General features: G+C 42.2%; 1 protein-coding gene across 1 annotated transcript in view; it reads right to left on the bottom strand.

Moving 5' to 3' along the window:
- The window catches only part of LOC140679211 (guanine nucleotide-binding protein subunit beta-like protein 1), a 95,507-nt gene that overhangs the window by 52,603 nt on the left and 19,700 nt on the right, over positions 1-23,204 (bottom strand). Inside the window, exons 2-5 of the mRNA XM_072914193.1 lie at positions 20,712-20,839; positions 17,071-17,196; positions 16,816-16,978; positions 8,581-8,673 (exon numbers count right to left, since the gene is read on the bottom strand). Coding sequence (XP_072770294.1) covers positions 8,581-8,673; positions 16,816-16,978; positions 17,071-17,196; positions 20,712-20,821 — 492 coding nt within the window. The 5' untranslated portion in view covers positions 20,822-20,839. The remainder of the gene's footprint in view (positions 1-8,580; positions 8,674-16,815; positions 16,979-17,070; positions 17,197-20,711; positions 20,840-23,204) is intronic.

The following is a 23,204-nucleotide window of genomic DNA, read 5'->3' as shown; positions in this document are numbered from 1 at the left end:
AAATATATACAGGTAAAAGCCAGTAAATTAGAATATTTTGAAAAACTTGATTTATTTCAGTAATTGCATTCAAAAGGTGTAACTTGTACATTATATTTATTCATTGCACACAGACTGATGCATTCAAATGTTTATTTCATTTAATTTTGATGATTTGAAGTGGCAACAAATGAAAATCCAAAATTCCGTGTGTCACAAAATTAGAATATTACTTAAGGCTAATACAAAAAAGGGATTTTTAGAAATGTTGGCCAACTGAAAAGTATGAAAATGAAAAATATGAGCATGTACAATACTCAATACTTGGTTGGAGCTCCTTTTGCCTCAATTACTGCGTTAATGCGGCGTGGCATGGAGTCGATGAGTTTCTGGCACTGCTCAGGTGTTATGAGAGCCCAGGTTGCTCTTATAGTGGCCTTCAACTCTTCTGCGTTTTTGGGTCTGGCATTCTGCATCTTCCTTTTCACAATACCCCACAGATTTTCTATGGGGCTAAGGTCAGGGGAGTTGGCGGGCCAATTTAGAACAGAAATACCATGGTCCGTAAACCAGGCACGGGTAGATTTTGCACTGTGTGCAGGCGCCAAGTCCTGTTGGAACTTGAAATCTCCATCTCCATAGAGCAGGTCAGCAGCAGGAAGCATGAAGTGCTCTAAAACTTGCTGGTAGACGGCTGCGTTGACCCTGGATCTCAGGAAACAGAGTGGACCGACACCAGCAGATGACATGGCACCCCAAACCATCACCCAACCATGCAAATTTTGCATTTCCTTTGGAAATCGAGGTCCCAGAGTCTGGAGGAAGAAAGGAGAGGCACAGGATCCACGTTGCCTGAAGTCTAGTGTAAAGTTTCCACCATCAGTGATGGTTTGGGGTGCCATGTCATCTGCTGGTGTCGGTCCACTCTGTTTCCTGAGATCCAGGGTCAACGCAGCCGTCTACCAGCAAGTTTTAGAGCACTTCAGGCTTCCTGCTGCTGACCTGCTCTATGGAGATGGAGATTTCAAGTTCCAACAGGACTTGGCGCCTGCACACAGCGCAAAATCTACCCGTGCCTGGTTTACGGACCATGGTATTTCTGTTCTAAATTGGCCCGCCAACTCCCCTGACCTTAGCCCCATAGAAAATCTGTGGGGTATTGTGAAAAGGAAGATGCAGAATGCCAGACCCAAAAACGCAGAAGAGTTGAAGGCCACTATCAGAGCAACCTGGGCTCTCATAACACCTGAGCAGTGCCAGAAACTCATCGACTCCATGCCACGCCGCATTAACGCAGTAATTGAGGCAAAAGGAGCTCCAACCAAGTATTGAGTATTGTACATGCTCATATTTTTCATTTTCATACTTTTCAGTTGGCCAACATTTCTAAAAATCCCTTTTTTGTATTAGCCTTAAGTAATATTCTAATTTTGTGACACACGGAATTTTGGATTTTCATTTGTTGCCACTTCAAATCATCAAAATTAAATGAAATAAACATTTGAATGCATCAGTCTGTGTGCAATGAATAAATATAATGTACAAGTTACACCTTTTGAATGCAATTACTGAAATAAATCAAGTTTTTCAAAATATTCTAATTTACTGGCTTTTACCTGTATATATATACCTGTATATACATCTAGAATTCACTGAACGTCAAGTATTTCTTATATATATATATATATATATATATATATATATATATATATATATATATATATATATATATATATATATATATATATGAAATACTTGACTTGGTGAATTCTAGCTGTAAATATACCCCTCCCCTTTTGGCCACACCCCCAACCACGCCCCCGTCCCTCTCGGACTGCATTGTGCAGAGTGTGACATTTTCTGGAGGAAGAATTATGGTGTGGGGTTGTTTTTCAGGAGTTAGTTCCAGTGAAAGGAACTTTGAATGCTCCAGGATACCAAAACATTTTGGACAATTGCATGCTCCCAACCTTGTGGGAACAGTTTGGAGCGGGCCCCTTCCTCTTCCAACATGATTGTGCACCTTTGCACAAAGCAAGGTCCATAAAGACATGGATGACAGAGTCCGGTGTGGATGAACTTGACTGGCCTGCACAGAGTCCTGACCTGAACCCGATAGAACACCTTTGGAATGAATTAGAGCCAGGCCTTCTCGACCAGCATCAGTGTGTGACCTCACCAATGCGCTTTTGTAAGAATGGTGGAAAATATAAACGCACTCCGCAACCTTGTGGACAGCCTTCCCAGAAGAGTTGAAGCTGTAATAGCTGCAAAAGGTGGGCCGACATCCTATTGAACCCTATGGGTTAGGAATGGGATGGCACTTCAAGTTCATATGTGAGTCAAGGCAATATATTGTATGTAAATGTGTGATGCACAGCATTCACTCTACAATCTGGGAACATTGCTGCATCATTTTACCCCTGTTGTGTTTCTATCAAGCAGCAGCTAAAAACCATCAGCCGGTTTATTAATGTGGCGAGCAGAGGCCCGGGGCAGGCACCGCTTCAACATAAGGAACTAATCCTCTCCTCTGGTTTGTGTCCGCCACGTTGTCATGGCTACGAAGCAGCAAAGGTGATGAGCCGAGAGTGATGGATATCTGTATAGGAACATTTCCCTTTTCCTCGCCAGCCTCTGTTCACTACAAAGCCTTACAGATCATACATCACGACCGAGCACTGCGTCCCTACTGAAGTCAAACCCACATGTGAAGGCACATGTGAGATTACTTCTTCACAGCAAATCGAATTCGGACGGAATGTAAGCTCTGTCAAGACGAGGCCTGGGAGTTTTGACTTTAAAACTGGATGGACGGAATATTATTAGAACAACATACAATATATCTTAAAGTAGCAGGTTGAGAATTTGTCCTTTCATGCGAAAAATAACATCTGTCATTGACTTGGATGATTTCTGGAAAAAACTGCTTTGGTTTTTGTCTGTCCTTTTAAAATGGCTAACAAACAAAAACTGAGGCACCAATTCATGCGTATTCATTGAAATGCATAAATACATCGCCCTCTTTGACATCAATAGCCTGATTTGAATAAACCGTGACTTTGCGATGGAAACACAAACCTCACAGATTACCAATTATTATTTTACCTGTGTAAAAAAGTCGGAAAATCAGCCTTTTTTTGTCTGATTTATACACATAAAGCTCACATTATCTCCACAACTGGGTTTTTTTGGTGGCTTTGTCCAGGACAGCAGAGGGGAAGAAATAATGCATCAGCCTGAAATGATTTAGAATCACTGGGGGGGTTTTCCAACTTTGAAGTCAGATGGGGGCATGTCCTTTATTATGTTATTATATAATGTACGATGACATAATTGATCATCATGTCTCCTGGCATTCAGTGTTGAAACAGTAAGGAGGTCATAAATCAGATGATGAATGCAGTGAAATGATAGAGAAGAAGTCAAATCAGATACAAAATCAGATGGTGGTATTTAGGGGAAATAAGTATAATACAATAAATATTGCATGATTTTTGACCGCCAAAGCAAAAACGTGACTTTTGTAGTTGATGGTGAAAAACCCGGCACAGAGGTCAGAGGTTTCTTGTACTTGGTACACATCTCAAGAAGCATTTTGGTCCACAAGATCAAGTTCATTTTATTTTACGTTAAGAGAAGTTATTTAGTAAATACCACTTACATAGAACGAGATTATACCTTGAAGTGTTTACCCCCAGAAAATGTGTTAGTTAAGGTGGTGTCTCTCCAGGGGGAGGGAGGGGGTGGGTGGGTTTAAGGAACAGCGTAACTCGGCCTGTCGCCATCACGTCTCCATCTTATCGCTGCCACCACAGCCTGGGGGGGGCAATAGACTACAGACTGTGGCATACTTGCCAACCTTTAGACCTCCGATTTCGGGAGGTGGGGGACGGGGGGCGTGGTCAGGGGTGGGGCGGGGCGTGGTTAAGAGGGGAGGAGTATATTGACAGCTAGAACTCACCAAGTCAAGTATTTCATACATAAGTATATATATATATATATATATATATATATATATATACATCCTGAAAATATGCAAACAAAACTGTGTTTAGATAATTGATACTTCAAACTTGCATAAATAAATCTTAAGGAATATAACATAACTTGGCTTCTGAGGGTTTCAAAATGTAATGAATAAAATGCTAAAATTGTTGATAAACAAGCAATTATTTTAATAATTAAATATGGTCATTTAAAATGAATTATGATCATTTAAAATTAATTATTTCAAATATGTTTATTTTAATGTATAATTCTATGGCTGGATGTAATATGGAGTCAGAAAAAATACAAAGTTAAGGCGGCCGCCTTAACAACAAAGCGCTGCGGGAAACTCTGCCTTGCTTTTTTACTAAACAACCTCCAATTACTTATTTTGTCCCATCTATACTTTCACGGAGTGACCAAAAGTTTTCAAAATACTGCATATATACACAATTGCATCCATAATTAAATGATTAAAGGGGAACATTATCACCACACCTATGTAAGCGTCAATATATACCTTGATGTTGCAGAAAAAAGACCATGTATTTTTTTAACCGATTTCCGAACTCTAAATGGGTGAATTTTGGCGAATTAAACGCCTTTCTAATATTCGCTCTCGAATGTGACGTCACATCGGGAAGCAATCCGCCATTTTCTCAATCACCGAGTCAAATCAGCTCTGTTATTTTCCGTTTTTTCGACTGTTTTCCGTACCTTGGAGACATCATGCCTCGTCGGTGTGTTGTCGGAGGGTGTAACAACACGAACAGGGACGGATTCAAGTTGCACCAGTGGCCCAAAGATGCCAAAGTGGCAAGAAATTGGACGTTTGTTCCGCACACTTTACCGACGAAAGCTATGCTACCACAGAGATGGCAAGAATGTGTGGATATCCTGCGACACTCAAAGCAGATGCATTTCCAACGATAAAGTCAAAGAAATCTGCCGCCAGACCCCCATTGAATCTGCCGGAGTGTGTGAGCAATTCAGGGACAAAGGACCTCGGTAGCACGGCAAGCAATGGCGGCAGTTTGTTCCCGCAGACGAGCGAGCTAAACCCCCTATCGACCCTAGCTTCCCTGGCCTGCTGACATCAACTCCAAAACTGGACAGATCAGCTTTCAGGAAAAGAGAGCGGATGAGGGTATGTCTACAGAATATATTAATTGATGAAAATTGGGCTGTCTGCACTCTCAAAGTGCATGTTGTTGCCAAATGTATTTCATATGCTGTAAACCTAGTTCATAGTTGTTAGTTTCCTTTAATGCCAAACAAACACATACCAATCGTTGGTTAGAAGGCGATCGCCGAATTCGTCCTCGCTTTCTCCCGTGTCGCTGGCTGTCGTGTCGTTTTCGTCGGTTTCGCTTGCATAAAGTTCAAACCGATATGGCTCAATAGCTTCAGTTTCTTCTTCAATTTCGTTTTCGCTACCTGCCTCCACACTACAACCATCCGTTTCAATACATGCGTAATCTGTTGAATCGCTTAAGCCGCTGAAATCCGAGTCTGAATCCGAGCTAATGTCGCTATAGCTTGCTGTTCTATGCGCCATGTTTGTTTGTGTTGGCATCACGATGTGACGTCACAGGAAAATGGACGGGTGTTTATAACGATGGTTAAAATCAGGCACTTTGAAGCTTTTTTTATGGGTAAAATTTTGAAAAAAACTTTGAAAAATAAAATAAGCCACTGGGAACTGATTTTTAATGGTTTTAACCCTTCTGAAATTGTGATAATGTTCCCCTTTAAATTCATCCCCACATTGTAGATTCTCTGATTTTGCAAGGATGATAAACAGCAGGATTAAGCAATGTTTTTGCAATAAACCAACAATGCTTAAAGTATTTAAAAAATGTTTTTATTGGCCATCAAGATTTTTTTTCAAACAAATGCAATTTCCATGTGTGCAACTGTGCATTTGCCGGTATTAAAAATGAGGATACATGTTAGATGTGTTTGATTTATTTATTTAAATCAAAATATGTGCTCAAGACAACCCCCTTTGAAGCTCAACACGGTAATTATTAACCACGAAAATAATTACAGGGACTCGTTAATTTACAAAACCGAAATCAAACTTGTGCTGGGATCAGATTGGATGTACAGCTGCAGGCTGATATATAGCTGAGAACTCCCTAGCCATTCCAAACACTTTAATTACAGTGTCGGGACTCTCTGCCAGCTAAGAAGAAATGCTTGGAAAAAGGGTCCCAGGATGAGCTGTTGGGTTGTAAATTATGTGCCACGTATTGCACGTGCATTTTTGTTGACTTTCCTGTTAGTGCCCCTTGTTATGTATTGGTGGCCAATCACATTACAGCACACTGTATAAAAAAATAGTAAAAAAAAAAAAAAAATCTACAGTGGTGAAACCCCTAAACCCAACTGTTAGAATACTTATGTATATATTATCATCATAACTTTATGCTTAAGGGCCGTTGCTATAAATTATTGTCAATTGTGCTGAAGTGGCATTTTTGTATCTGTGCAAAGCTCCATCCATCTTCTTCCGCTTATCCGAGGTCGGGTCGCGGGGGCAGCAGCCTAAGCAGGGAAGCCCAGACTTCCCTCTCCCCAGCCACTTCGTCCAGCTCTTCCTGTGGGACCCCGAGGCGTTCCCAGGCCAGCCGGGAGACATAGTCTTCCCAACGTGTCCTGGGTCTTCCCCGTGGCCTCCTACCGGTCGGACGTGCCCTAAACACCTCCCTAGGGAGGCGTTCGGGTGGCATCCTGACCAGACGCCCGAACCACCTCATCTGGCTCCTCTCGATGTGGAGGAGCAGCGGCTTTACTTTGAGCTCCTCCCGGATGACAGAGCTTCTCACCCTATCTCTAAGGGAGAGCCCCGCCACCCGGCGGAGGAAACTCATTTGGGCCGCTTGTACCCGTGATCTTGTCCTTTCGGTCATAACCCAAAGCTCATGACCATAGGTGAGGATGGGAACGTAGATCGACCGGTAAATTGAGAGCTTTGCCTTCCGGCTCAGCTCCTTCTTCATCACAACGGATCGATACAGCGTCCGCATTACTGAAGACGACGCACCGATCCGCCTGTCGATCTCACGATCCACTCTTCCCTCACTCGTGAATAAGACTCTGAGGTAATTGAACTCCTCCACTTGGGGCAGGGTCTCCTCCCCAACCCGGAGATGGCACTCCACCCTTTTCCGGGCGAGAACCATGGACTCGGACTTGGAGGTGCTGATTCTCATCCCAGTCGCTTCACACTCGGCTGCGAACCGATCCAGTGAGAGCTGAAGATCCTGGCCAGATGAAGCCATCAGGACCACATCATCTGCAAAAAGCAGAGACCTAATCCTGCACCCACCAAACCAGATCCCCTCAATGCTTTGACTGCGCCTAGACATTCTGTCCATAAAAGTTATGAACAGAATGGGTGACAAAGGGCAGCCTTGGCGGAGTCCGACCCTCACTGGAAACGTGTCCGACTTACTACCGGCAATGCGGACCAAGCTCTGGCACTGATCATACAGGGAGCGGACCGCCACAATCAGACAGTCCGATACCCCATACTCTCTGAGCACTCCCCACAGGACTTCCCGAGGGACACGGTCGAATGCCTTCTCCAAGTCCACAAAGCACATGTTGACTGGTTGGGCAAACTCCCATGCACCCTCAAGGACCCTGCCGAGAGTATAGAGCTGGTTCACAGTTCCACGACCAGGACGAAAACCACACTGTTCCTCCTGAATCCAAAGTTCGACTATCCGGCGTAGCTTCCTCTCCAGTACACCTGAAAGCAAAGCTGGCAATCCAAAAGATCGGCAGCCGTCTTTATCAGTGTTGTGTCCAGACTCGGCCTGCTGACTGCCAAGGCCGAACACCGCCGTGACGCAGACAGAGCAGAGACAAGGCGATATGACCTGCGTCAACTAATTTTCATTTATTCTATAATCATATATTGTGTCTAACTGGACTTGTCGAGATTACACCCTTCCCTCAGCGACAGCTTCAGTGATGTAACAGGGACCTTCCAAATAAATAGAGGAAGCACGCGGGATTGACTTTTAGAACGTAGTTCGGATCTGTGACTAAAATAAAGCCCAAAACACATGTCTCCTGTCGGAGGCAGATATTTACATATATCCGAATTTAAGTTGTACTTCTTCCATTTCTTTTCTTGATGCTCTGTCAGCAAGTATACTGTGTGTGTTGCCCTTGAGTTCTTTGGAATGTGTTGTGACTAGCATTTTGTTATGGCTAGGGAGGGGGAAGGAAAGAGAGGTTTTTGGCGTTGGGAAGAGAGACCACTTTGGGGAGGCGCGATAGAATGTTCTATGGTTAGACTGGTCTCAATCAAAAATGTATATTGGCAAAGCTTTGAGAATATACAACAAAATACCTATTCTGTCTCTGGTGGTTTTTCAACTCAGCTTTAAGTGTCGGAAAGAACTTGGGAGCGAATTGTGACTTGAATTCCCTGGGAGGAACAACTGGTCCAAAACGCAACACTCCTCATGAGCTAAATTGAACTCTGTCTCTGCATGATTCCTTGCTTCTTGTCTGATTATTAGATGTCATCAGTGTTTGAACCTGACACCAACAGATGCAAACGCCACAATTGAAAATTGCCTTGGTGCTTACCTGCCACATCTTGACACACATGACCATCCCCAACTTGGCATCGGGTACCAAGGTGCACACTGGAGCCTTACTGGGCAGCTCCACAATATTGATCTGCAGAAAACAGGATGCAGTTACAACATTAGTTGTTCTGTAAAGTGCACATAATCACAATTTCAGAAGGGTTAAAACCATTAAAAATCAGTTCCCAGTGGCTTATTTCATTTTTCGAAGTTTTTTTCAAAATTTTACCCATCACGCAATAACCCTAAAAAAAGCTTCAAAGTGCCTGATTTTAACCATCGTTATAAACACCCGTCCATTTTCCTGTGACGTCACATAGTGAAGCCAACACAAACAAACATGGCGCATAGAACAGCAAGCTATAGCGACATTAGCTCGGATTCAGACTCGGATTTCAGCGGCTTAAGCGATTCAACAGATTACGCATGTATTGAAACGGATGGTTGTAGTGTGGAGGCAGGTAGCGAAAACGAAATTGAAGAAGAAACTGAAGCTATTGAGCCATATCGGTTTGAACCGTATGCAAGCGAAACCGACGAAAACGACACGACAGCCAGCGACACGGGAGAAAGCGAGGACGAATTCGGCGATCGCCTTCTAACCAATGATTGGTATGTGTTTGTTTGGCATTAAAGGAAACTAACAACTATGAACTAGGTTTACAGCATATGAAATACATTTGGCAACAACATGCACTTTGAGAGTGCATGTTGTTACGTGCAGTGATTTCTCCAGATTCTCTGAACCCTTTGATGATATTACGGACCGTAGATGGTGAAAATCCCTAAATTCCTTGCAATAGCTGGTTGAGAAAGGTTTTTCTTAAACTGTTCAACAATTTGCTCACGCATTTGTTGACAAAATGGTGACCCTCGCCCCATCCTTGTTTGTGAATGACTGAGCATTTCATGGAATCTACTTTTATACCCAATCATGGCACCCACCTGTTCCCAATTAGCCTGTTCACCTGTGGGATGTTCCAAATAAGTGTTTGATGAGCATTCCTCAACTTTAGCAGTATTTATTGCCACCTTTCCCAACTTCTTTGTCACGTGTTGCTGGCATCAAATTCTAAAGTTAATGATTATTTGCAAAAAAAAAAAAAAGTTTATCAGTTTGAACATCAAATATGTTGTCTTTGTAGCATATTCAACTGAATATGGGTTGAAAAGGATTTGCAAATCATTGTATTCCGTTTATATTTACATCTAACACAATTTCCCAACTCATATGGAAACAGGGTTTGTATATGCAAAAACATTCAATTGTTGAGTGCAAGTCTCATGTAAACAGGTATTTTCCTTTACGGTTCCAGAAATGAAGTTGTTACACATCATCATGCCTTTGCATAGATGTGTTCATATTTTCAGACCCATTCATACACAGTCGCACATCAAAGATTGTGTAAACTGCTTAATTTGATTGCCTGAATTTAAATACACAACCAAATCCAAGCTGCAACCTGAAGCTGTCATTTTGGTTCCAGGACATCCGCAGATCAGATGTTTTGTAGAAAACAGTGTTGCACCATCCATCTCCCTGCTCATAGTAAATCCAGCTGTAGTCTGACCCATTTCTGATGAATGCATTGCTTCAAACAAGGCCAGGGGTGAAGATAATAGCTATGCAAGCATACCTACAAAAATATAAACATTTCTACTAAATCCTCACTTTTACCGCCCTTTTGGCAATCAGTGTGTTTCTCTGCCCAGCACTTCTGCATGCCTAATAAAGTGATTCTTAAAGGGCAGGGGTCGGCAACCTTTACCAGTCAAAGAGCCATTTTGACCAGTTTCACAAATTATAGAAAACATTGGGAGCCGCAAAAATTTTTGGAAATTTTAAATGAAATAAAACTGCATACGAAGTTGTTTTTTTTGCTTTGTGCTATGTATAACCAGGGGTCTCAGACACGCTGCCCACACCTTTATGTGGAATTTGAAAGCTGGTGCGGCACGCGGGTTTTTATTTAATAGCTCTTGTCAGCGTCATGCGTGCCGTGATAGTACAGCATATAGCACCCCCCTACAGTTAGCGTGCCTGATCAGCCACATGTTGTATGGGGCTTCCGCTATGCTCACGTGGGTAACAGCAAGGCATACTTGGTCAACAACCACACAGCTCACACTGACGGTGGCGGTATGAAAAAAACAAACTTTAACACTCTTACTAATAATGCACCACACTGTGAACCCACACCAAACAAGAATGACAAACACATTTTGGGAGAACATCTGCACCGTAACACAACATAAACACAACAGGACAAATACCCAGAATCCCATGCAGCCCTAACTCTTCCGAGATACATTATTGCCGACCCCTGTTAAAGGGGAACTGCACTTTTTTTTTTGAATTCTGCCTATTGCTCACAATCATTATGAGAGACATGACGATAGATGTTATTATTTTGCAATATAAATATTGAATAAATACAATCAAAAGGCACTTGTAATACAACCCAAAAGTCTTTCTTGCCAATTCCGGGCCCTAAATGGCTGTCAAAGTGTACCAACTTGTGGGATTAGCTCTTCAGACTTCTTATGTCCAGGTGAGATGCATGATTTATGATCTAGAATACATTTACAGGGAGCAAGGAAGCGAGAAAGCAGCACTCAATGATGTAAACCATACTTGCCAACCTTGAGACCTCCAATTTCGGGAGGTGTGGGGGGGGGGGGTTAAGAGGGGGGAGTATATTTACAGCTAGAATTCACCAAGTCAAGTATTTCATATATATATATATACATATATATATCCCTGCGACCCCGAAGGGAATAAGCGGTAGAAAATGGATGGATGGATGGATGGATGGATGGATATATATATATATATATATATATATATATGTATGTGTGGGAAAAAAAAATCACAAGACTATTTCATCTCTACAGGCCTGTTTCATGAGGGGGGGTACCCTCAATCGTCAGGAGATTGAGGGTACCCCCCCTCATGAAACAGGCCTGTAGAGATGAAATAGTCTTGTGATTTTTTTTCCCACACATACATATATTGCGCTCTACTACGGTATCGAGCACTATTTTTTGGATAACCTTATTAAGACATATATATATATATATATATATATATATATATACATATATATATATATATATATATATATATATATATATACATAAATAAAAGAAATACTTGAATTTCAGTGTTCAGTCTGCAGGTGTACCTAATGTTGTGGCCCTGCAGTCATTCACAACTCCTCCAACACGAACATTATTGTTTTTGCACTTTTTGGCTTCTTATGAAATAACTTTTTTAAATAGATTCAATCTTGCACGTGGAAAGTTTAAGTGTGGGCTTTAGTTGATATAACACTCCCGTCAGGGCTTGCAATCTACAGCGGGGGTGCAGGAGGCGAGCCTCAGCCAGTGCGTCTTTTGCAGCCGTTTTATGATCGCTCAGCACAAGAAATACGTTACACACATACAGTTGTTGACAAAATACACTGTACATTATATACCTCAGCTAACTAAACTATGGAAATGTATAATATAATTCATATAGCAATACGGTCTCACTGCACAGCAGGCCAGCAGTTAGCTGAGTCATTGCGCAATCCATGGTGAGGCACAACTGAGTGACGTGCCTCAACTGGCTGCTGATCACCGCACCGTCTCTTCTCAGTATTTGAACGGCAAATGTGAAAATTCAGCGATTTTAAATAAAAATAATCTAAAACTGGTGAAGTTAAATGGAAAATAACTTTATAGTATAATCACTGGATACATATAACAATTTACTATTTTTTTTTTTCTTTTTACATTTTTTTTCTTTCCATGATGGCAGGTGAGGCCCCGCCTCACCTGCCTCTAGTGACTGCACGTCACTGATATATATATATATATATATATCAATACAGTCTGCAAGGGATACAGTTAATAAAAACAATATATAAATATATATCAATACAGTCTGCAAGGGATACAGTTAATAACAATATATCAATATATATCAATACAGTCTGCAAGGGATACAGTTAATAATAACAATATATCAATATATATCAATACAGTCTGCAAGGGATACAGTTAATAATAACAATATATCAATATATATCAATACAGTCTGCAAGGGATACAGTTAATAATAACAATATATCAATATATATCAATACAGTCTGCAAGGGATACAGTCTGTAAGCACACATGATTGTGCGTGCTGCTGGTCCACTAATAGTACTAACCTTTAACAGTTAATTTTACTCATTTTCATTAATTACTAGTTTCTATGTAACTGTTTGTATATTGTTTTAATTTATTTTTTATTCAATTTATTTATCTTATTTTATTTTATGAATTTTTAAAAAAAGGACCTTATCTTCACCATACCTGGTTGTCCAAATTAGGCATAATAATGTGTTAATTCCACGACTGTATATATTGGAATCGGTTTATATCGGTATCGGTAATTAAGAGTTGGACAATATCGGAATATCGGCAAAAAAAGCCATTATCGTACATCCCTAGTTGTGAACGATAGGCAAAACTTCCCAAAAAAGTGCAGTTCCCCTTTAAGGACTTGTCAAAGTCTAAGGTGATCTGATGCTTTTTTGTTTCATTATTCTGACCGTTATGTGGTATAATTAGCTTTTTTTTGCCACAAAACGAATAAAGAATAAACAAAGTTAATTTAATGTCTTGTTAGTATGCCAATAATATTTCAAGAAATCTGCATTCTTACACTTGGCACTGAAAAACAAGTCTGTGTATACTCTGTGGCCAAGTGTGTATTTATTGTTTCTTTTGAATGTGTTCAGGGGTGTCATATTTGAGCCTGATAAGCATCTGTCTCGGCCAGTTATGCCTGTGTAATTGAGTGGAGACTGCAGAGACAAAAATCAACAGTGGCCCTCTTCTTGGGTCTTGGATGTTGCATAGGAGTGTGTTTCTGTCCGTGTCTATTGGGACAATGGCATTATTGAGGTGCTTCGGAGTCAAAGGCGCCCTGATGCCTGGCCCGCTGGATGGGGGTTAGCGGAGGCACGTTTGGATGGATCAGGTGACTATTCTGTCCCTTTCAAGTGTGGCTCATCCGCGGCATAGCAAGTAACATGAATCTGAAGGCAATAAAAAGATGTCTGAATAGCTGGCTGCCATTTACACACTCGGACGCTAGCCCAGTACCAAACACTACAGGCCTACGGGTGTTGAGCATGAATTACTAGACGCAGCGGTGACTTTATCCAGCACTAATCTCGTCGGGTCAAGGAATTCTATTTTCAACACACAAGTCGAATAACGATACTGTCTATTTGTTCTCACAGTACTAATGCATTGAACGCTGTTCTTATACCACGGCTGCACATTCAGATCACGGCTTATTATTACTGTATATTAGAGATGTCCGATAATATCGGGCTGCTGATATTATCGGCTGATAAATGCTTTAAAATGTAATATCGGAAATTATCGGTATCGGTTTCAAAAAGTAAAATGAATGACTTTTTAAAACGCCGCAGTACAGAGCAGTTGCCTCTCCCAGTCAGCAGCCCCTCCCTTTTCCCGTCTCCCACACACAACACAGGAGTTGCAGCACGACTGCAGCATGACAGGTTTACTGGCGACGCTTGATGACCTCATCAAACCGCCGCGAGCGAAGCATAACAACAACAAGAGTGTGTCGTTGCCGGTGCTGTAGCCGTGGCTAACATGCGAGCTCGCTCGACGACTGACTAACGACACCATGTCTATGGTTTGGGATTATTTTAAAGTGTGTCCAACAACAGAACAGCAGTACCGTATTTTTCGCACTATAAGGCGCACCGGATTATTAGCCGCACCTTCAATGAATGGCATATTTCATAACTTTGTCCACCAATAAGCCGCCCCGGACTATAAGCCGCGCCTACGCTGCGCTAAAGGGAATGTCAAAAAAAAACAGTCAGATAGGTCAGTCAAACTTTAATAATATATTAAAAACCAGCGTTCTAACAACTCTGTCCCAAAATGTACGCAAATGTGCAATCACAAACATAGTAAAATTCAAAATAGTGCAGAGCAATAGCAACATAATGTTGCTCGAACGTTAATGTCACAACACACAAAATAAACATAACGCTCACTTTCTGAAGTTATTCTTCATTCATAAATCCCTCGAATTTTTCTCCTTCGGTGTCCGAATTGAAAAGTTGGGCGAATGTCGTCCGGCGCTGCCTCCCTGTCTTAGTGAAGGTGTGTTCGCCTTCGGTCATCCATTGTTCCCACGCAGTTAGCAGTCTAGCTTCGAATGCCCTGTTGACACCAATATCTAGCGGCTGGAGGTCTTTTGTCAATCCACCCGGAATGACGGCGAGTATTGAATTAAGCGCGTAAGCGTGTCTCTCAATGTGATGTTATGAGCTAGCAAATATAACAACTACACTACCCAGCATGCAACGATAGTGACGAGCATGCGCGGTAGCCCTGAGAAGCGTTGTTGTATGCTGGCAGTTAGAATGTGGTTATGAGCACGCTGTGAGTAAACGTTGAGAACTCAGTTAACACGCCTCGTCTGCATTATTTATAATTAGACAGACAACACACTTAATAGGAGCCATTTTGGGGTCTTTACATAAACACACAAATGGAAATGAAACGTCACATATCCCAGCATGCACCGCGTGCTTCTTCTTCTTCCGGGGCGGGTGGTTGCTTACAGTAGAAGAAGAAGCGCTTCCTGTTCTATGGGGGCGGGTGCTTACCTTGGCGGTTGCTTGCGTAGAAGAAGAAGCGCTTCCTGTTCTACCGGGAAAAAAGATGGCGGCTGTTTACCGAAGTTGCGAGATCGAAACTTTATGAAAATGAATCGTAATATTAATCCATATATAAAGCGCACCGGGTTAAAAGCCGCACTGTCAGCTTTTGAGTAAATTTGTGGTTTTTAGGTGCGGCTAATGGTGCGGAAAATACGGTAATTGGGAACAATGACAGAACTTTGTATTCGGTGCAATGGTACAATGTAATGTAAACGTTAAGAATTTACCACCATCTTATCATACCTTTTCAGATTGGCACTTCCAGAAATGTTATTGTCATTTTGGTTTAGTATTAACTTTATTTGGCTACCGTATTTTCCGCACTATTAGCCGCACCTAAAAACCACAAATTTACTCAAAAGCTGACAGTGCGGCTTATAACCCGGTGCACTTTATATATGGATTAATATTAAGATTCATTTTCATAAAGTTTCGGTCTCGCAACTACGGTAAACAGCCGCCATCTTTTTTCCCCGTAGAAGAGGAAGTGCTTCTTCTTCTACGCAAGCAACCGCCAAGGTAAGCACCCGCCCCCATAGAACAGGAAGCGCTTCTTCTTCTACTGTAAGCAACCACCCGCCCGCGTAGAAGAAGAAGAAGCGCGCGGATATTACGTTTCATTTCCTTTGTGTGTTTACATCTATAAAGACCACAAAATGGCTCCTACTAAGCGACAGGTTTCCGGTTCATGAAAAGACGCAATCTCTCCATCCGCACACGGACTACTATTTCACAGCAACTGCCTAAAGACTTTCAAGAAAAGCTGGCTACTTTCCGTGCATATTGTAAAAACAAGATAGCTGAAAAAAAGATCCGGCCAGAGAACATTATCAACATGGACGAGGTTCCACTGACTTTTGATATTCCTGTGAACCGCACTGTGGATACAACGGGAGCACGTACGGTGAATATTCGCACCACAGGGAATGAGAAGTCATCCTTCACTGTGGTTCTAGCTTGCCATGCTAATGGCCAGAAACTTCCACCCATGGTGATATTCAAAAGGAAGACCTTGCCAAAAGAGACCTTTCCAGCCGGCGTCATCATAAAAGCTAACTCGAAGGGATGGATGGATGAAGAAAAGATGAGCGAGTGGTTAAGGTAAGTTTACGCGAAGAGGCCGGGTGGCTTTTTTCACGCAGCTCCGTCCATGTTGATATACGACTCCATGCGCGCCCACATCACGCTGGTTTTTAATATATTATTAAAGTTTGACTGACCTATCTGACTGTTTTTTTGACATTCCTTTAGCGCAGTTAGATGCGGCTTACAACACGGGGCGGCTTATAGGTGGACAAAGTTTTGAAATATGCCGTTCATTGAAGGCGCGGCTTATAACCCAGGGCGCCTTATGGTGCGGAAAATACGGTATTTTAATTTTTTCCACTTTTTTAGGTCTCTTTACTAAAAAGCACTGTAGCATGACATGACTCAACCTGGACAGCATGTGATCACTGGGTTTCAATAGCACAATGCCTCACCTCCTCAGGTTGTTGTCCTGCAAAGGCAAGCAGGCAAGTCCTCGGTCCTGTCTCGAGCAAGGAGCACTGACAGAATCCAACGCTGCCTGTACTCAGAGAGTCCACAATCTCACCGCGACCTCGGCCCAGGTCCCAAAGACAGACCCTCATGTCTCTCCCCTGACTTATCCACCAATAGGAGAAAGAAAGGGGCGGATGTCTCATCAAATATTGGAACGGAATCAAAACCGTAACAGCAAGGGCATCACTACTGACCTAATAAGTGTGTCCGTGGAGGATAGCGTGTTGACCCAGATGACAGAACTCCCAGAATGACCGTCTACAATTTTCTCTGCCCTCCTGTTGCTGAGATTCCACATATGGATGGCACCTTTCCCTGATCTGAAAACAAATGTAAGCCCTGTATTATTCTTACAGTTGAGAACAATATCTGACCGCCTGTGAAAACTTAAAGATGTAAATTAAATGACGAGAATTGCTAAATTCTAACATCTGTGCACACAACAGATGACAAACTGGCGCACCGCATATTAGTACGGATTCAGATGTCGTCCGAAACAAACAAAGACCTGTTGTTTTAAATGTTGACAGTGGGCTTCTATTTTGAGCGGCTATTATAGACTTTATGGTATTGGTTGATCAGATCAGGAAATCGAATGCATACGAGTTAAAGGGGAACATTATCACAATTTCAGAAGGGTTAAAACCATTAAAAATCAGTTCCCAGTGGCTTATTTTATTTTTCGAAGTTTTTTTCAAAATTTTACCCATCACGCAATATCCCTAAAAAAAGCTTCAAAGTGCCTGATTTTAACCATCGTTATATACACCCGTCCATTTTCCTGTGACGTCACATAGTGAAGCCAATACAAACAAACATGGCGGAAAGAACAGCAAGCTACAGCGACATTAGCTCGGATTCAGACTCGGATTTCAGCGGCTTAACACTGTCTGATAAGATAATTACTAACAACTATGAACTAGGTTTACAGCATATGAAATACATTTGGCAACAACATGCACTTTGAGAGTGCAGACAGCCCATTTCAGGCGCGCTAAGAACATATATTTTTCCACGATTTCAGCACTCAGGTTAACCATCCCTAAATAGACACAAAATACTGCATTACACAAGACTACCCGAATGTACTCGAACGATTGACAAAAATAAATGTTTTTAAGCTAAATTATTGGTAAACACAGTTTATGTATAATAATTTACGTAAAACCGCGAGTAATGAATAAAGTTTTCATCAATTAATATATTCTGTAGACATACCCTCATCCGCTCTCTTTTCCTGAAAGCTGATCTGTCCAGTTTTGGAGTTGATGTCAGCAGGCCAGGGAAGCTAGGGACGGTGTGAGCCAAGACATCCAGGGGGTTTAGCTCGCTCGTTTGCGGGACCAAACTGCCGCCATTTCTTGCCGTGCTAGCGAGGTCCTTTGTCCCTGAATTGCTCACACACTCCGGCAGATTCAATGGGGGTCTGGCGGCAGATTTCTTTGACTTTATCGTTGGAAATGCATCTGCTTTGAGTGTCGCAGGATATCCACACATTCTTGCCATCTCTGTCGTAGCATAGCTTTCGTCGGTAAAGTGTGCGGAACAAACGTCCAATTTCTTGCCACTTTCGCATCTTTGGGCCACTGGTGCAACTTGAATCCGTCCCTGTTCGTGTTGTTACACCCTCCGACAACACACCGACGAGGCATGATGTCTCCAAGGTACGGAAAACAGTCGAAAAAACGGAAAATAACAGAGCTGATTTGACTCGGTGTTTGAGAAAATGGCGGATTGCTTCCCGAGAGCGAATAATAGAAAGGCGTTTAATTCGCCAAAATTCACCCATTTAGAGTTCGGAAATCGGTTAAAAAAATATATGGTCTTTTTTCTGCAACATCAAGGTATATATATATATATATATATATGTATATATATATAGCTATTGAGCCATATCGGTTTGAACCGTATGCAAGCAAAACCGACGAAAACGACACGACAGCCAGCGACACGGGAGAAAGTGAGGACGAATTCGGCGATCGCCTTCTAACCAACGATTGGTATGTGTTTGTTTGGCATTAAACGAAACTAACAACTATGAACTAGGTTTACAGCATATGAAATACATTTGGCAACAACATGCACTTTGAGAGTGCAGACAGCCCAATTTTCGTCAATTAATATATTCTGTAGACATACCCTCATCCGCGCTCTTTTCCTGAAAGCTGATCTGTCCAGTTTTGGAGTTGATGTCAGCAGGCCAGGGAAGCTAGGGTCGATAGGGGGTTTAGCTCGCTCGTCTGCGGGACCAAACTGCCGCCATTTCTTGCCGTGCTAGCGAGGTCCTTTGTCCCTGAATTGCTCACACACTCCGGCAGATTCAATGGGGGTCTGGCGGCAGATTTCTTTGACTTTATCGTTGGAAATGCATCTGCTTTGAGTGTCGCAGGATATCCACACATTCTTGCTATCTCTGTCGTAGCATAGCTTTCGTCCGTAAAGTGTGCGGAACAAACGTCCAATTTCTTGCCACTTTCGCATCTTTGGGCCACTGGTGCAACTTGAATCCGTCCCTGTTCGTGTTGTTACACCCTCCGACAACACACCGACGAGGCATGATGTCTCCAAGGTACGGAAAACAGTCGAAAAAACGGAAAATAACAGAGCTGATTTGACTCGGTGTTTGAGAAAATGGCGGATTGCTTCCCGAGAGCGAATAATAGAAAGGCGTTTAATTCGCCAAAATTCACCCATTTAGAGTTCGGAAATCGGTTAAAAAAATATATGGTCTTTTTTCTGCAACATCAAGGTATATATATATATATATATATATATGTATATATATATAGCTATTGAGCCATATCGGTTTGAACCGTATGCAAGCAAAACCGACGAAAACGACACGACAGCCAGCGACACGGGAGAAAGTGAGGACGAATTCGGCGATCGCCTTCTAACCAACGATTGGTATGTGTTTGTTTGGCATTAAAGGAAACTAACAACTATGAACTAGGTTTACAGCATATGAAATACATTTGGCAACAACATGCACTTTGAGAGTGCAGACAGCCCAATTTTCGTCAATTAATATATTCTGTAGACATACCCTCATCCGCGCTCTTTTCCTGAAAGCTGATCCGTCCAGTTTTGGAGTTGATGTCAGCAGGCCAGGGAAGCTAGGGTCGATAGGGGGTTTAGCTCGCTCGTCTGCGGGAACAAACTGCCGCCATTGCTTGCCGTGCTACCGAGGGCCTTTGTCCCTGAATTGCTCACACACTCCGGCAGATTCAATGGGGGTCTGGCGGCAGATTTCTTTGACTTTATCGTTGGAAATGCATCTGCTTTGAGTGTCGCAGGATATCCACACATTCTTGCCATCTCTGTCGTAGCATAGCTTTCGTCGGTAAAGTGTGCGGAACAAACGACTGACCATTTCGTCGGCTTTCCCCACACCCTCGTATTTTGAACAAATTTCGTACAATTTCTTGCCACTTTCGCATCTTTGGGCCACTGGTGCAACTTGAATCCGTCCCTGTTCGTGTTGTTACACCCTCCGACAACACACCGACGAAAGTGAGAAAATGGCGGATTGCTTCCCGATGTGACGTCATCGCTCCGAGAGCGAATAATAGAAAGGCGTTTAATTCGCCAAAATTCACCCATTTAGAGTTCGGAAATCGGTTAAAAAAATATATGGTCTTTTTTCTGCAACATCAAGGTATATATTGACGCTTACATAGGTCTGGTGATAATGTTCCCCTTTAAGCCATTCTACATGATACTACTCCAAACCAATAGCTGGTTAATGATGCGTGGTCAAACTCAACTAATGCTAAGAATAACATCATGGCCTTTCTTGTTACACTGCATAAATGACATCAGGCCTATATCTTACCCGGAGAAGAGGAGAGGAGTGTCCTCTCCATGGCGACTGAAGTGAAGGGTGTTGATGGGTCCCCCTGCACCCCTCAGGGTGTAGATTGGGGATGGAGCAGGTCTGGACATCACTTTATTTAATTACCACTGAAACAGGAAAGAAAAAGTGTCACACACTATTTGTTGCTGTTTGAGGAAAAACACTGAAAATATTTGATGGGCTGGACAATTAATGATTTTCAATCAGACATACAGTAAAGGTGCTATGGATGTAATGATATGAACATTTCATATTCCGGTTATTTGGCCAAAATTCTCACGGTTCTCATTATTATCATCTCGGTTAGGGATGTCCCGATCCGATATTTGGATCGGATCGGCCGCCGATATTTGCCAAAAAATGCGTATCGGCAAGGCATGGGAAAATGGCAGCGGGGGGCGTGGTTAAGATATATATATATATATATATATATATAAGAAATACTTGACTTTCAGTGAATTCTAGCTATATATATATATATATATATATATATATATATATATATAAAAATAAAACAAATACTTGAATTTCAGTGTTCATTTACAAACTACAACTCACAAACACTTTAGAGTTAGGCTCCACCATCAGAATGTGTACTTAAACTTATAAAGATCACATGGATATTATTCTGTGAGTTGATTCACCAAAACTAACCTGTTATACAGGAGGAAAAAGCACACAGGATGTTTCAATTGTTCACAGACTGGTCGCGCTCATCAGAATGACAAGACACTTCCGGTCTGCAGGTGATAGCATTCAATTGGGAAGAAAAGCCCTACTGCCCCCTACTGACCAATGTGAATACTGATAAATGTGTAATGACAGCTCCAAAAACGAATTCAAACCACAAAATAAAATAAATAAATCAACACAAAAATGTGACACATTATGGGTGGGTCACATATGCATGTACAGTAGATGGCAGTATTGTCCTGTTTAAAAGTGTCACAACATTGCTGTTTACGGCAGACGAACTGCTTTACGGTAGACACTGTTGTTGTGTGTTGTCAACACGTCACTCAGGTCCGCCTGAATTTCGGGAGATTTTCGGGAGAAAATTTGTCCCGGGAGGTTTTCGGGAGAGGCGCTGAATTTCGGGAGTCTCCCGGAAAATCCGGGAGGGTTGGCAAGTATGCACTATTTCCACATTCACACATTCACACACTGATGGCGAGAGCTGCCATGCAAGGTCCTAACCACGACCCATCAGGAGCAAGGGCGAAGAGTCTTGCTCAAGGACACGACGGACGTGACTAGGATGGTAGAAGGTGGGGATCGAACCAGGAACCCTCAGGTTGCTGGCACGGCCACTCTCCCAACCCCGCCACGCCGTCCCAATATAATTGCCAATCATACAAAATAGTCCCCATCTCTTAGAGAACGTTTAAACCGGTTTAGTACTCTGTCAGAGAGTCCCACTCAGCAATAGATTGTTGGATGAGCAATCAACCAAGAATAGTGTATGAAATTATACTACTGGAACAGCAGAGATGGTATCAAATTGTGGGTTACCAAAAGGTGATACACCTTGGATCGGTTATTGAGCAATACTAGACTATTATTACTTTTAAAACTATATACCTAAGTGAATATTTTCAACCTGTTTAAAATGTTTTTTTGCCACACAGCAGACAGTTGCTTAACATAATATCTCTGAATGTTCTCTATTGTTAGTGGCGACAATCCCTGCAGCTATTTGCCACTGAGCCTGTCGCTCTGTTTAACTTCTTCCTCGCAGTTTATATCATGAAGATCTCTCCCACTCAATACGCCATAAATCACAACTTCTGACAGCCTAATAACAGTAAACACCCACAGATTCAGGGTTCTCACTCTTCTTGTAACGAACAACTGTTGTCCTAGAGGCACAAGTCAGGGCCGAGGCTTTTATGTCGTCTGCTGACTTGGCGGTTGAGGAAACCTATCCGACAGCAGGTATTCTGCGAGGAAACTTGTCAAATCGCAGCACGGTCAGACAAGTGTCTTTCAATAGTTACAAAAGAGGGTGAATGTTCACGGTAACCTGAGAGTCGAGGTGAACCAAACCCTATACAGTCGTGGTCAAAAGTTGACAGACTTGTAAAGAACATCATGTCATGGCTGTCTTGAGTTTCCAATCATTTCTACATCTTATTTTTTTGTGATAGAGTGATTGCAGCACATACTTGTTGGTCACAAAAAAACATTCATGAAGTTTGGTTCTTTTATGAATTTATTATGGGTCTACTGAAAATGTGAGCAAATGTGCTGGGTCAAAAGTTAATCCATTTTGGGGGGAGTTGAGGGGATAATTTAATTATGATGCGTTCAAGAGTCTTACGGCCTGAAGGAAGAAGCTGTTACAGAACCTGGGGGTTCTGCTTCGGAGGCTGCGGAAACTCTTTCTAGAGTCCAGCAGTGAAAACAGTCCTTGGTGGGGGTTGGGAGGAGTCTTTGCAGATTTTCTGAGCCCTGGTTAGGCAGCGGCTTTTT

The sequence above is a fragment of the Nerophis lumbriciformis genome, linkage group LG12, assembly GCF_033978685.3.
Source record: "Nerophis lumbriciformis linkage group LG12, RoL_Nlum_v2.1, whole genome shotgun sequence".
NCBI classification, from domain to species: domain Eukaryota; kingdom Metazoa; phylum Chordata; class Actinopteri; order Syngnathiformes; family Syngnathidae; genus Nerophis; species Nerophis lumbriciformis.
The sequence above is the reverse complement of the archived record's forward strand: the minus strand, read 5'-3'. Positions and strand labels throughout refer to the sequence as shown.